The sequence below is a fragment of the Eschrichtius robustus genome, chromosome 11 (assembly GCF_028021215.1).
Source record: "Eschrichtius robustus isolate mEscRob2 chromosome 11, mEscRob2.pri, whole genome shotgun sequence".
Lineage (NCBI taxonomy): Eukaryota > Metazoa > Chordata > Mammalia > Artiodactyla > Eschrichtiidae > Eschrichtius > Eschrichtius robustus.
Window position 1 is genome coordinate 19,590,217 of NC_090834.1, and position 16,716 is coordinate 19,606,932.

The 16,716-nt window shown below is 35.7% G+C and overlaps 1 protein-coding gene across 3 annotated transcripts in view; it reads left to right on the forward strand.

Annotated features, from left to right (window-relative positions):
- The window catches only part of ATM (ATM serine/threonine kinase), a 139,935-nt gene that overhangs the window by 74,528 nt on the left and 48,691 nt on the right, over positions 1 to 16,716 (forward strand). For all 3 annotated transcript variants that reach the window (XM_068556799.1, XM_068556798.1, XM_068556800.1), the window contains 4 exons: positions 2,095 to 2,266; positions 5,027 to 5,168; positions 6,340 to 6,516; positions 11,406 to 11,583. In XM_068556799.1, coding sequence (XP_068412900.1) covers positions 2,095 to 2,266; positions 5,027 to 5,168; positions 6,340 to 6,516; positions 11,406 to 11,583 — 669 coding nt within the window. The remainder of the gene's footprint in view (positions 1 to 2,094; positions 2,267 to 5,026; positions 5,169 to 6,339; positions 6,517 to 11,405; positions 11,584 to 16,716) is intronic.

The window sequence follows — 16,716 nt, forward strand, 5'->3', positions numbered from 1 at the left end:
ACCACTCTTCATCGCGGTGTGCAGGCCTCTCACTGTTGCGGCCTCTCTCATTGCGGAGCACAGGCTCCAGACGCACAGGCTCAGCAATTGTGGCTCACGGGCCCAGTTGCTCTGCGGCATGTGGGATCTTCCCAGACCAGGGCTCGAACCCATGTCCCCTGCATTGGCAGGCAGATTCCCAACCACTGCACCACCAGGGAAGCCCCGTAGCATTTTAAAAACCAGTAAAAGTTTGTTATTTGGAATATTGGGGAAATGTGAGATGCTTGTTATATTTCTGTTTAGTTCAAGTCTCCCTAAGCAGCCCTCCTTTCATATTTTCCTCCCTTAGACATTCATATAAAGTAAAAAGTTAGTGATTAACACATGTACATAACTATTAATTTGAAAATGCCTTGTGAATATTTAGGAAAGTCAGAAAAACCTGTTTGTAGCATTAAGTTGCAAATAAATTGACTTCTGATACATTTTATAGATATAACTGACTGGTACTTAATATCTTTTTTATATAACAGAAAGAATGAGGACTTGGAGGGCTATATTAAGTTCAGATATTAAAACCATATTCAAGTCCTTTTCTGCCACCATTTGGGGGTAACCTAATGTAAGATAAATAGCCAACATCATGCCTGGTATAGGTGTTTTAGATTTGGTGATCACAGGATGGAAAAATCACATGATTAAAGTCAGCTTGAAGTTGTCATGAAATAATTACTTCAAATAAGAAAAGTGGGAGAAATAAGAGATGCTTCAGAGATTCTACTGTCTTTCAACAGAGTCTTCCTTAACTTCTCAGTGGAGGTCTAGTGTCTAGGGTACTTCTTTCCTTGTAAATTTTTTATTGAAATATATCTTACATATAGAAAAGTCGTAAGTATATAACTTGAAGAATTTTTTGCAAAGAGAACACACCTGTGCATCTAGTAACCAGACCAAGAAACAAAACCTTATCAGTACTCTAGAACTTTCCTTTGACCAAGGAATTTACCCTTTGTCCATAGTAGCACTGCTTCTGGGGACAAATGTAACTTGCTACAGGAGGCCTAAGTGGCTTTCCTGCATAGCATAAAACCTTAGTGATTTGTACCCACAGCTAATGTCATATTTAATGGTGAAAGACTGAATGTCTTCCTCAGATCAGGAATGAGACAAAGTTGCCCACTGCTATTCACCGTTATACTGGAAGTTATAGCCAGAGCAATTGAACAAAAACTGGAAAACAAAGAAGTAAACACTATCTCTATTCACAGATGACATTACTGTATATATATATAGGAAGTCCCAGAAAATCTTTAGGAAAGTTACTATAAGAGAGGTAATAAATGAATTCAGCCAAGTTGCAGGATACAAGATCAACACACAAAATTCATTTGTGTTTCTGTACACCAGCAATGAACAATCTAAAATGGAAATTCCATTCCATTTACAATTCCATTTATAATAACATTTAAGAGAATTAAATACCTGGGATAATTTTAGTTAAGGAGGTGAAAGACTTGTACACATTCTGTTTTTTTAGAAGTAAGACACTAAGTACAGCCCACACTCAAGGGAAGAATTAGGCTCCACCTTTTGAAAGGAGGACTATCAAATAATTTTTTAACATGTTTTATTAAATTCCATCATGACTGGGAAAGAACATGAGGGGGCCCTCTGGCATCTTGAAAACATCTGTCTTCATCTGGGTAGTGATAATACAGGTGGGAAAAAAAATGTGTGTTCCTGCATGTATGTGTGTGTGTGTGTGTGTGAATTTTCACTGAACTGAGTATTTAAGATTTGTGGTCTTTATGTAATACCCCCCAGAAAATTGATACTCGCATACAGCTGCTATATTTAGACTTTCCTTAAAAACTATTTTCTACTAGTTAATCTAGCTCTTGGATATGATTCTATAGGGGAAAATATTGCTGACATGGATGATATGTGAAGGAAATGATACAGTATTTTGTAGCTTCTTTAATCTATTCAGCATCTTTGAGAAAACACTTAAATCTTAAAGGATGACAAAACATATTTTTGAAATTAGAAAATTTCTGTTTTATGTATGATCTTTTAGCTATAACTTTACTGAAATGGAATTTCTATATATAGAGGCTGTTGGAAGCTGCTTGGGAGAAGTGGGTCCTATAGATTTCTCTACAATAGCGATACAATGTAGTAAAGATACATCTTATACCAAGGCCCTTGAGTTATTTGAAGATAAAGAACTTCAGTGGACCTTCATAATGCTGACCTACCTGAATAATACACTGGTGGAAGATTGGTGAGTATTTAATGATACCTTGTACCTGATAGCACTTAATCTGACATTCAAAATTGATACCTCATATGAATTAGCATTTCCAATAACTAAAGCATTCTCCTTATAGTTGCCATACTTTCAGTCTTAAATATTTAATGAATATCATTGTATTTTTATTAATTCACATAATTACTAAAACCCTACTACTATATGCCAGGTAACTTGATATAGTGATAGATATACCAGACAAGGTCCATGTTAAATTTTAGTGAGAGTAGACTAGACAAACAATATGAAAACTACCAAGTGGTTCCACACAAAACATTAAGATAGGGGAACGTAAATGGGGATATTTTGTGCACTTGTCAGAATCAAAGGTGCCACTCTCCTCCTGGCTAGACATTTTGATCCTTTTAAAATAAGTCATAGAGCAGAAATTTTTTAACTCCAAAAGTCTTAAGCTAATCAGAAGGGCTTTTTCTTTTGCCTATTAATGCATAGAATGCAAAACAAAATTGCAACAAATAGTATAATTTCAGCTTGCTGATTATGAGATTACTTTTTCTCTGTCTTCCACTCCCCATTTATCTATCTATTTATTTGGAGTTATCTATTTATTATTTACAGATCCTTGAACAATGTGGGGGTTGGGATGCTGACCCTTTGCTCAGTGGAAAATTCGTGTATAATTATAGTTGGCCCTCCGTATCCGTGGTTCTGCATCCGAGGAGTCAACCAACTGCAGATTGTGTAGTACTGTAGTATTTACTGTTGAAAAAAATCCATGTATAAGTGGACCTGCACAGTTCAAATCCTCGTTGTTCAAGGGCCAGATGTATTTATTTTGATATATTTGAGCACCTTATCACCACCATTTTTGGAGACTGGGTTCAAAGGATTTTTGCCCACAATTGGGCATCTTTCTAAGTAAATGGGTATTTTGCATCCGTTTCCCTATAATACCCCCCGCTTCTCTTGGGGAATAAATGATTGGCAATAATGTCTACCTGCTCTGTTTTCATTGTTGATTTAATGGACATGTATATTTCACTCTTTTGTTGTTGTTGTTACAGTAAAAAGGCTGGTGTGATTTCCTTCCCAACTTTTTATTATAAAAATTTTCAAGCATACAGCAAAATTGAAAGAATTTTACAGTAAATACCCATATACTCACCACCTAGATTCTTCCTAGATCCTACTATTATTATCCTTGCTGTATCACATTTAGCCATCCTTCTATCCATTTATTAATCTATCTCATTTTTAAAAATGTATTTCAAATTATATCTAGCACAGCTTTTGAAGAGATTTTCCACAGAAAATTTGCAAGCATTAAGTGTTTCATTTGTTACACAGTAGTTTGCAATTGGTTTTTCTGAAGAAGGTGCACAGAAATATTAGTGTGACTTAAACTTGAGAACCACAGGGATAGGTACAATTTGTTTTTCATGTCTTTTTTGTAAGAGGAAAAAAATCATTACATGTTTGAGGGGCCTCAGGTATACAAAGGGAATGTTGACCAAGGAATTCCCAGAATCATGGAAGGCTTCTCTGAGGAAGTGTCATCTAGCTGATCTGAGTGATCAGGAATCAGCTAGAAGTTGATTAGGGATAAAATATTGCAGACAGGGAATAGCTAGAATGGAAATAAGCTTCATGTGTTTGAGGATCAGAAAAAGCCTGGTGTGGAAGAAGATGGTATGAAATGAAATTAGAAAGGTAGGACTAATTCCGATTAAAAAATTTGGATTTTATTTGAAACATATAAGGAAGCCATGGAGTTTTAACCAGAGTAGTGCCATGATGCAACTTGCATTTTTACTCTGACAGATATGGCAAATGGCTTGTGATAGGGCAAAAATGGAAACAGAAAGCTGATTATGAAACTATTGCAGTAGTCCAGAGGAGAAATCATGGTGACTTGGATAAGGGTGGCGGTAATGGAGATGAGATGGAACACGGATGGAACTAGGGTATGTTTTTAACATAGAGGCAGCAGGACGTGCTGATGAATTGGATGTGGAGGAGTGAGGGAAAGAAAGAGGAATGAGAGATGAATCCAAGTTTAGGGTTTATGCTTCTATGTCTTAAATTGAGACATAGAATTAAGCCTTTACTTGACAGCTCGTCATCATTTATAGTATCAGGCTTTATGACATTTTTTGTCAGCTGTCATATTTTCAGTACTCTTGTATTGCAGCCCTCCTTTACCTAATTCTTTGCAAAAGAGAAGGACGTTTAATTTTTTATTAGAGGTTTTAGATGCCTTACCTAATGATTTCAACTAGCTTCTGGTCAGAATAAGTACATACTTACTGTTTGTTTAAAATTATCATTTGTAGGGAAATTCCATCCTGTGTTACCCCAAATTATTTGTACCTTTTAGAGAAAATGGTATCAAAATATTTTTTTCTTGGGTGAATTAGTTTTCTGTCATTCTTATTACTCATTCTTATTAGTCAATGTTATTCTCAAGTATTTCTTTTTATGAGTTTTTAATTTTTAGTAGTCATAATATAAACTTTATTATATTGAATGAAGGGAATTGCTGTTACAGTGATGAGTAACTCATGTTTACTCAAGGAATATTAAAAATCCTTTGATAATTTTTGCTTTGATTTTATAGAATTTTATAGATGTAAAATTTCCTAATAAATGTAAACATTTCCTAATATAAATTTAAAATTTTAGATTTTAATTTTTTCATTGGGAGCTGCTTAACATTCATCAAGATTAATAGTTGATATACTTTGTGGCATTTGAATTATATGTGTTTTTCAGTGTCAAAGTGCGATCAGCAGCTGTTACCTGTTTGAAAAGCATTTTAGCCACAAAAACTGGACATAGTTTCTGGGAGATTTATAAGAAGACAAATGATCCCATGCTGATCTATCTACAGCCTTTTCGAACATCAAGAAAAAAGGTCTCAAATAATGAATGTTTATTGAATATCCACTATATCTAGAACAGTTCTATTTGCTGTGGGATATGAATATCATATTGCTTAATTACACTAACATTTAACCTTTCTTGGAAATAATTCTAGCTGTACTTTTTGAATCCAAGGGGTTTGTATTTTTAGTTATGGCAGTGTGGAAAAGCTGAGATAGGTAGCCTAAAGAAATGATGGTTGATTTTGGGGGATAGGAGGAGTTCTTTTTTATTTTTTATTTATTTTTTTAATAGATCTTTATTGGAGTATAATTGCTTCACAATACTGTGTTAGTTTCTGTTGCACAGCAAAGCAAATCAGCCAGATGCATACACATGTCCCCATATTCCCTGGTAGGAGGAGTTCTTAATGACAGGCTTTTTTTCCTTAGGAGTAGAAAACCCTTACTTTGATCCCATGAAAGCCATTTATAGATATTGTGATCAACAAGCAAGTGTTTATTTCCATAGCAAGTTAAAGTATCACAACCCTCTAGTGAAATTTAAGATGGCCTATAGATTTCTCCCTTTTCCATGTTGATATCATAACAAGGTTCCACTGAAAGTACTCTGTGAAAGATACTTAAGAACTCTTACTTCTCCTTTATTTTGTTTAATATTTTCTTTTCATAAAGCAACTGAGAAATATGCTGTTAAGTTTTCACCTTTTAACTTCAGCGCTTACACCTATCATTGAAATGATACTTTTAATGTATCGTAATATAATTTTAGTCTCAGTGAAATTATTGACAATATAGCTATTAATAAAACTAATAGTATAACCTGTAAAACACTGTAGTTTTAACATTTTAAAATTTCATTTCATTCCAAAATCAACTCTGTATGGTAGATTTGGACTGGATTCATACATGAGACAGATGAGGCAGAGAGTCTGTGATTTGTTTAACATACCACTAGTGAGCTGAGAGTAGAAGTTAAGTTTCCTGCTGTTTAGATCAGTAATTTTTTACCAGATGACTCTGCCTCTCATAAACATAAATGTATTTTAATTTTAAAAGGTAACTGATTCCTCAAGATTTAGTTTTAAGCATATTTAGTTTTATTTGGAAACAGATTTGTTTATGCCTAGGTATTTGTTTGGCATAGGAAAGGTAAAATGTATTTCTGTACCTTATTTATGTTTTCTCATCACTTTTTTCTAGTTTTTAGAAGTACCTAGACTTGACAAAGAAAGCCCTTTAGAAGGCTTGGATAATACAAGCCTGTGGATTCCTCAAACTGAAAATCATGACATTTGGTTAAAGACACTGACTTGTGCTTTTTTGAATAGTGGAGGCACAAAAAGTGAAGTTCTTCAGTTATTAAAGCCAATGTGTGAGGTAAGAAGATTAATTAGTCTGACTTATTCCCTTTCTAACTTTGTTTTTTTCATTTGAGCTTTCTCATAATAATTTTCTTTGATGGTCTCATTCCATTTCGCTTTTGTGTGAATGTTCATGGCCTGTATATAAAAAGAGTGCTTTGTACTGCAGATCATCTTCATGCAACGTCACCTATACTCAGCTGTTGTGAATCCATCCAACAGGGCGTCTTTATTTAGCCACAACTTTATGCAGTAGGTTTCAGCTGTGGGGTAGCTACATATTGGATGCTGTGTTAGTTTCTGCTGTAGAGCAAAGTGAATCAGTTACATATATACATACATCCTCTCTGTTTTAGATTCTTTTCCCATATAGGTCATTACAAAGTATTAAGAAGATTTCCCTGTGTTATACAGTAGGCCCTTACTAGTTATCTATTTTATATATAATAGTGTGTGTATGTCAATCCCAGTCTCCCAATTTATGCCCCCCTCACTGTCCCCCCTGGTAACCATAAGTTTGTTTTCTACATCTGTGACTCTATTTCTGTTTTGTAAATAAGACCATTTGTACCATATTATTAGATTCCACATATAAGTGATATATGATATTTGTCTTTCTCTGACTTACTTCACTCAATATGACAATCTCTAGGTCCATCCATGTTGCTACAAATGGCATTATTTCGTTCTTTTTTATGGCTGAGTAATATTCCATTGTATATATGTACCACATCTTTTTTATCCATTCCTCTGTTGATGGAAATTTAGGTTACCTCCATGTCCTGGCTATTGTAAATAATGCTGCAGTGAACATTGGGGTGCATGAATTGTTTCGGATTATGGTTTTCTCTGGATATATGCCCAGGAGTGGGATTGCAGAATCATATGGTAGCTCTATTTTTAGTTTTTTAAGGAATCTCCATACTGTTCTCCATAGTGGTTTTACCAATTTACATTCCCACCAGTAGTGTAGGAGGGTTCCCTTTTCTCCACATCCTCTCCAGCACTTACTGTTTGTACATTTTTTGATGATGGCCATTCTGACTGGCTGAGGTGATACCTCATTGTAGTTTTAATTTGCATTTTTCTAATAATTAGTGATGTTCAGCATCTTTTCATATGCTTTTTGGCCATCTGTATGTCTTCTTTGGAGAAATGTCTATTTAGATATTCTACTCATTTTTTTGATTGAGTTGTTTGTTTTTTTGTTATTGAGCTGTATGGCCTCTTTGTATATTTTGGAGCATAATCCCTTGTCTGTTGCTTCGTTTGCAAATATTTTCTCCCATTCTGTGGGTTGTGTTTTCATTTGTTTATGGTTTCCTTTGCTGTGCAAAAGCTAAAAGTTTAATTAGGTCCCATTTGTTTATTTTTGTTTTTATTTTCATTGCTCTAGGAGGTGGATCAAAAAAGATCTTGCTGTGATTTGTCAGAGAGTGTTCTGCCTGTGTTTTCCTCTAAGAGTTTTATAGTATCTGGCCTTACATTTAGGTCTTTAATCCATTTTGAGTTTATTTTTGTGTATGGTGTTAGAGAGTGTTTTAATTTCATTCTTTTACATGTAGCTGTCCAGTTTTCCCAGCACCACTTATTGAAGAGACTGTCTTTTCTCCACTGTATATCCTTGCCTCCCTTGTCATAGATTAGGTGACCATAGGTGTGTGGGTTTATATCTGGACTTTCTATCCTGTTCCAGTGATCTATATTTCTGTTTTTGTGCCAGTACCATGCTATTTTGATTACTGTAGCTTTGTAGTTTCATCTGAAGTCAGGGAGCCTGATTTCTCCAGCTCTGTTTTTCATTCTCAAGATTGCTTTGGTTCTTTGTGGTCTTTTGTGTTTCCATACAAATCGTAAAATTCTTTGTTCTAATTCTGTGAAAAATGCTGTTGGTAATTGGATAGGGATTGCACTGAATCTGTAGATTGCTTTTGGTAGTATAGTCATTTTGACAATATTGATTCTTCCAATCCAAGAGCATGGTATATCTCTCCATCTGTTTGTGTCATCTTTGATTTCTTTCATCAGTGTCTTACAGTTTTCTGAGTACAGGTCTTTTGCCTCCTTAGGTAGGTTTATTCCTAGGTGTTTTGTTCTTTTTGATGTGATGGTAAATGGGATTGTTTCCTTGATTTTTCTTTCTGATCTTTCATTGTTAGTGTATAGGAATGCAAGAGATTTCTGTGTATTAATTTTGTATCCTGCAACTTTACCAAATTCATTGATTAGCTCTAGTAGTTTTCTGATAGCATCTTTAGGGTTTTCTATGTATAGTAGTATCATGTCATCTGCAAACAGTGACAGTTTTACTTCTTCTTTTCCAATTTGGATTCCTTTTATTTCTTTTTCCTCTCTGATTGCCGTGGCTAGAACTTCCAATACTGTGTTGAATAAGAGTGGTGAGAGTGGACATCCTTGTCTTGTTCCTGATCTTAAAGGAAATGCTTTCAGTTTTTCACCATTGAGCAAGATGTTTGCTGTGGGTTTGTCGTATATGCCCTTTATTATGTTGAGGCAGGTTCCCTCTGTGCTCAAATTCTGGAGAGTTTTTATCCTAAATGGGTGTTGCATTTTGTCGAAAGCTTTTTCTGCGTGAATTCTGTGACATGCTTTCTTGAGTGAGAAAAGAGGTGTGGTTGCAGTTAGCATTGCTTTTTTATTTTGGGGAGTACACTACCATTTATTTCATTAGCGAGTAATGGTACCTGCCAAGGTCAAACAAAAAGTTTATACGCTTTTATCAGTGTATCATCTAAAACAGCACAATGTGATGATGCTCTAAGACTTTAAAAGCTGACCGAATTTATAATACTGTCAAGCATGATTCAACAGAAATATGAAAACAAAATACCTGACTAGTTAAACATCTACCAATTAAAAATAACTGATAAAAGAAGTGAATATTTCGGTAAAGTACCCTATTGAAAGCAGTTTGTAAAGCAGTCTTTGTTTCTACAAAAAAAAATGTTAACAGTGAATAAATCATCACACTCTCTGCAGTACTACACTGCGTTCGTAGCAGTTCAGAGGACTTATTCCCACAGCTGCTGCAAGTGCTACCAGCTGAGAACACCCTTCAGAATTGCCTTGATAATAGGGAGTTGCTTCACCCCAAATCATACCCTCTTCCCAGGGCAACCTGCATTCAATGACTGGTTGACCTTAGAGTATAAAAGCTCTGTACCATTACCACAACTCAAGACGGCTCTGAAGGTCCACCTCAGCTTCTGAGCTCCCCACAGCGTTGGTGGAGACCTTTGTTGCTGCTGCACCACACCCCAACTTTTCCCTCACTCCAGTCCTGCTTCTTCCTTCCCTTCCTTCTACAGACATTGATCCCAAGAGCACTCCCTAGTAAACCTTCTGCACTGCATGCTGATCCTGCCTCTGTCTGGCATACTGGCATAGAGTTAAGCACCCTAACATGTGTTTGATATAATAAATACATCTTCTGAAAAAAAAAAAATTTGAGTGATACCCTGGATACACACACAACTCATTTCTCATTAGTGAATAAACCTAAGATTTTTTAAACACTTTTTTTTTTAATAAATTTATTTTTGGCTGCGTTGGGTCTTCGTTGCTGCGCACGGGCCCTCTCCAGCTGTGGCGAGCGGGGGCCACTCTTGGTCGCGGCGCACGGGCTTCTCATTGTGGTGGACTCTCCCTTTGCGGAGCACGGGCTCCAGGCGCGTGGGCTTCAGCAGCTGTGGCTCGTGGGCTCCAGAGCAAAGGCTCAGTAGTTGTGGCACACAGGGTTAGTTGCTCCGCGGCATGTGGGATCCTCCCGGACCAGGGCTCGAACCCGTGTCCCCTGCATTGGCAGGCGGACTCTTAACCACTGTGCCATCAGGGAAGCCCCTAAGATTTTTATAACGTTCTGACTTTGGGCCAGAAGATAAAATGTTCCAAATATACATTCACACACACACACACACACACACACACACACACACACACACACACACACACACACACACACACACACACACACACACACACACACACACACACACACACACACACACACACACACACACACACAGATAAAATGTTCCAAATATACATTCACACACACACACACACACACACACACACACACACACACACACACACACACACACACACACACACACACACACACACACACACACACACACACACACACCAATTCTTAGTTACTTAACTTCTGTATTTCCAAAACTGGCTTTTTGTCTTTAGTTTGAAAGGGAAAAAGTGTACAATTGGTAATCAATAATCTGTTTCATGTGTGTGGTATATGATGAATACATGAAGATGATGTCTTGGCAAAAATAAAGTTGAGTACTGTTTTAATGTACCACATATATTAAAGTAGTTTTTTATACTTTGGAGTATACCACAAATAAGTACCCTAATTTTTTGCCCAGAAATTGGGGTTTATTAAAAAGTAAACATTTTAACATGACTGTTGTAGCTCTTCACTGAATGTAGAAAATGTTCAAAAATCAAATTTTCAGCTTTTCTCTTAAAGTTTGATCCCCATTTTCCCTTTTATCAAATTAGAAAACTGCTTCTGTTATTAGTAACACTTTTAAACTGTGAAATTTTTTTTACAGTAGTGACATAATAATTTCATTTGTCACCAATGTCCTATTTTATTATATGCAAGTGGCCTAGACTGAAAATGAACAATTGCAGTGTAATGTATAGGTTTGATTTAGATATTTTAAGTTAGTTTGATTTTTTTTTTAAACACTGCCTGCTACACATGTTTTTTGTATGTTTTTTAGTAGTACATGGAGTTCATGACAGATTCATCTGTCATTTTTTTAAAAAGGTTAATATGTCAGTAACAGGGAATGAAAATTTTAAGTAAAATATTTTTACTGAAAACTATTGACTGGATGTATTTGTATATTCTAGGTGAAAACTGACTTTTGTCAGACTGTGCTTCCATACTTGATTCATGACATTTTAATCCAAGATACAAATGAATCATGGAGAAATCTGCTTTCTACACACATTCAGGGATTTTTCACTAACTGTTTCAGACACTGCTCAGAAACAAGCCGATCCACAACTCCTGCAAATTTGGATTCAGGTATTCTGTTAAATTTCTCAAATTTGTACTGTTAACGTCTCAGTTCTAGGGAAAGATAGCTTGTTTGAATCCCATCAAGGCCCTTGTAGGCTTAATTCCATAACCTCTAAACATCTGTTCTCTTATCTGTATAATGGAGATAAAAGTTGTAGCAAGTTTTCAATGAGATAATGTATGTAAAACAACTAAGATAATACTTGATGCGTAGTATCCCTTCAGTAAACATTGACTACTATTAATGGAGCAAGTAATTGAGCATTCACTCTATGTCAAGCACCGTGCTTGGCACTGGCAGTAAGGATGTGAGCAAGACATAACCCTACATTCTAGTAATTGAAACAGCAGACAAATAAATGCAACCACATATTATAGGTACTGTGCTGGAGATATGATGGAATTTTATATTAGAGCTATGGCCAACTCATTTTTTAAAAGCAACCTTTTTTTTTTTAATTAAAAAATCATATTTATTGTGGGAAATACAGAAAAATTGGCATAAATTCAACAAATTAAATAACCCATAATTCTGTCATCTAGGATAACTACAGTTAACATTTGGTATATATACATCAGTTTTTTAAAACAAAAATTGGATTATGCTTTACTTACTTTTATAACCTACTTTCCTTCCATGCTATATAAGAAGTATTTCCCATGCTAAGAGCTTATTGCAGGAAAAATTCAATGAGGAATTGGGTACACATAATACATATATACGTAGTTGAAGGCCAGATTTTTTCATCGTGGGTCAGATTTTCAAACCTAAATTTGAAAAAAGGAAAATAATTTACAGATTTGTAATGTTAACTTACTGTCTTTAATATTGATACATAATACTAATGTATTTTGCGTACAAACATAAAGCTAGGTACAAATTCACTTACTGTACTTCAAGACCAGCATAATTATAAGAATAGTATTGAGTTAATGTGATATTTCGCCACAACTAAATTATTCTTCCCAACCTTGACTATGGTTCCAGTCGCTTTGACATAGGTTGTGATTACTCAATTCTCCCAATTACTTCCTTTTACTTTCACTAACACAGCCTTTATATGACATGACCGTGTTGCCATTTAAACTTTACTTTGCTCTGTTTTATTATTTATGTATGTTCCTTTTTATTGGCTAACAGCAGTTACAAATCTTCTGTTGGAAATAATATAATTATTAAACATAAACATGGATGCCCATTCTGTGGTCCTACTAGATTATAAGTTGGTCATGTAAATAATTCAAAATATGCTTATATGAATTTTCTTTAGGCCATTGAAATGAAAATCCTAAAATAAAAATTCTCATAGAGACTTGGCAAACTATCCAGCCTATATCTCCTATTCTTAATTTGAGAAATACAGGTATAAGTGATTCACAGTTACCAGTAAGCATTTAAACTTTAATATTATGTAATTTGAAGTAATAGTAAAAACAGTTTTATAACATGCCAAGTTTGATATAATTGCTGCTTATGATAACCCGATAATCTGTTATCATGAACATAGCTAAGGCTTTTTATTTATGTTTATCATTTGTACATACATATTTATGCTACAGCCTTTCAAAGGCAAAATTAGCCAGTTTTATTTTATGTCTGTGTAGAGTACCAATATTTTTATTGCCTTAAATGAAAATTTAAACTTCACATGTCAAATCTATTATTGAAAAGGAAAGTAAATATAGATTCCTATCAAATTAAATGGTTTCTTTTCTGATGTCTGTAAGTCTCACTAACTTCACTTGAATGTGCCAAGTGCATCTCAAATTCAACTGTCCGAAGGTAAAATTATCATCTTCACCTCCTTCCCCAAGCCTACTTCTTTTAATGTGTACCTCTTCAATGAATGGCATGCAGTTGTCCAAGCCAGAAACATTTCTCACATCTCATCTGATTACCAAATCCTGTGAGTTCTGTGTTATAAATAACATTAGTCCATCTATTTCTCTCTGTCCACAGCATCCTTACTGCTTTTCAGCTCTGTGGTTTAACACAATGAAATCTTTCAGTAAATTCTCCATGATCTTTCTTGTTTCAGCCATCTTATCACTATTTGCCGGGAACACTATCCTTTCTTCTTCTCCAGATGGACCATTACTCTTCTTTCAGATATCGTTTTTTTCTGTGAAACTATTCTTATTCAGAGTTCTTTTCTGTATGCCACTACGGTATTCTAAGCTTTCCCTATCATAGCACACATCACACTGTGTTAAGTGTCTCTTAGGCTATCTTACAGCCGTGAGGGAACTGGGCCTGAGCTGCCCACCCCCACCAAGGCCTTTACTGGCTCTTTTTTTTTTTAGCTGTTGTGGTTTTGTTTTGCTTTGTTGTTGCCGTTTCGTTTTTATTTTTGTTTTTTCTAATATATTTTTTATTTTTCTAATTTTATTTCATTTTTTATTCTTTGTTATTGTTCTCCTTTTTGTTTGTTGCCTTTTTTTTTTTGCCACACCGCGCGGCTTGCAGGGTCTTGGTTCCCAGGCTGGGGGTTGGGCCTGAGCTGCTGTGGTGGAAGTGCCGAGTCCAAACCACTGGACTAACAGAGAACCTCAGACCCCAGGGAATATTAATCAGTGTGAGCTCTCCCGGAGGTCCTCATATCAGCACCAAAACCCAGCTCCACCCAACTGCCTGCAAACTCCAGTGCTGGACACCTCAAGCCAAACAACCAGCAAGAGAGGAACACAGCCCCATCCATCAAAAAAAATGAGATGACAAAAAAATATGGTACAAAGAAGCAAGGTAAAAACCTACAAGACCAAATAAATGAAGAGGAAATAGGCAACCTATCTGAAAAAGAATTCAGAGTAATGATAGTAAACATGATCCAAACTCTAGGAAATAGAATGGAGGCACAGATCGAGAAAATACAAGAAATGTTTAACAAGGACCTCGAAGAACTAAAGGACAAACAAACAGTGATGAACAACATGATAACTGAAATGAAAAATACACTAGAAAGAATCAGTAGCAGAATAACTTAAGTAGAAGAACGAATAAGTGAGTTGGAAGATAGAATGGTGGAAATAACTGCCGAGGAGCAGAATAAAGAAATGAGTGAAAAGAAATGAGGACAGTCTCAGAGACCTCTGGGACAACATTAAATGCACCAGCATGCACATTATAGGGTCCCAGAAGAGGAACAGAAAGAGAAAGGGTCTGAGAAAATATTTGAAGAGATTATAGTGGAAAACCCTAACATGGGAAAGGAAATAACCATCTAAGTCCAGGAAGCACAGAGAGTCCCATACAGGATAAACCCCAGGAGGAACACATCGAGACACGTATTAATCAACCTAACAAAAACTAAATTCAAAGAAAAAATATTAAAAGCAACAGGAGAAAAGCAACAAACAACGTACAAGGGAATCCCCATAAGGTTATCAGCTGATTTTTCATCAGAAACTCTGCAGGGCAGAAGGGAGTGGCAAGATATTTAAAGTGATGAAAGGGAAAAACCTACAGCCAGGATTACTCTACCCAGCAAGGATCTCATTCAGATTTGATGGAGAAATCCAAAGCTTTACAGACAAGCAAAAGCTAAGAGAATTCAGCACCACCAAACCAGCTTTACAACAAATGCTAAACGAACTTTTCTAAGTGGGAAACACAGGAGAAGAAAAAGACCCACATAAACAAACCCAAAACAATTAAGAAAATGGTAATAGGAACATACATATTGATAATTACTTTGAATGTAAATGGATTAAATGCTCCAACGAAAAGACACAGACTGGCTGAATGGATAAAAAACAAGACCCATATATATGCTGTCTACCAGAGACCCACTTCAGACCTAGGGACACATACAGACTGAAAGTGAGGGGATGGAAAAAGATATTCCATGCAAATGGAAATCAAAAGAAAGCTGGAGTAGCAATACTCATATCAGATTTAAAAAGTCTAAAATCTTTAAAATAAAGACTGTTACAAGAGGCAAGGAAGGTCACTACATAATGATCAAGGGATCAATCCAAGAAGAGAATATAACAATTATAAATAGTTATGCACCCAACATAGGAGCACCTCAATACATAAGGCGAATGCTAACAGTCTTAAAAGGGGAAATCGACAGTAACACAGAAATAGTGGGGGACTTTAATACCCCACTTACCCCAATAGACAGATCATCCGGACAGAAAATAAAGAAAGAAACACAAGCTTTAAATGACACAAAAGACCAGATAGATTTAATTGATATTTATAGGACATTCCATCTGAAAACAGCAGATTACAGTGTCTTCTCAAGTGCACACGAACATTCTCCAGGATAAATCACATCTTGGGTCACAAATCAAGCCTCAGTAAATTTAAGAAAATCGAAATCATATCAAGCATCTTTTCCGACCACAACGCTGAGATTAGAAATCAACTATAGGAAAAAAAACTGTAAAAAACACAAACACATGGAGGCTAAACAGTTCGCCACTAAATAACCAAGAGAACACTGAAGAAATCAAAGAGGAAATCAAAAAACACATAGAAACAAATGACAACAAAAACATGACAACCCAAAACCTATGGGATGCAGCAAAAGCAATTCTAAGAGGGAAGTTTATAGCAATTCAATCTCACCTCAAGAAACAAGAAAAATCTCAAATAAACAATGTAACCTTATACCTAAAGCAACTAGAGAAAGAAGAACCAAAAAAACCCAAAGTTCATAGACAGAAAGAAATCATAAAGATCAGAGCAGATGGGACTTCCCTGGTCATCCAGTGCTTAAGACTCCGTGCTCCCAATGTGGGGGGCCCAGGTTCAGTCCCTGGTTGGGGAACTAAGATCCCACATATGGCAACTAAGCACACACGCTGCAATGAAGAGCCTGCCCAGCCAAAAGAAAGAAAGAAGGTAAGAAAGGAAAGAAGGAAAGAAAGATAAGAGCAGAAATAAATGACATAGAAACGAAGAAAACAGTAGCAAAAATCAATAAAACCAGAAGTTGGTTCTTTGAGAAGATAAACAAAATTGATAAACCTTTAGCCAGATCCATCAAGAAAAAAAGGGAGAGGATTCAAATTAATAAAATTAGAAATGAAAAAGGAGAAATTACAAGTGACACTGCAGATATACAAAGGATCATAAGTGACTACTACAAGCAACTGTATGCCAATAAAATGGACAACCTGGGAGAAATG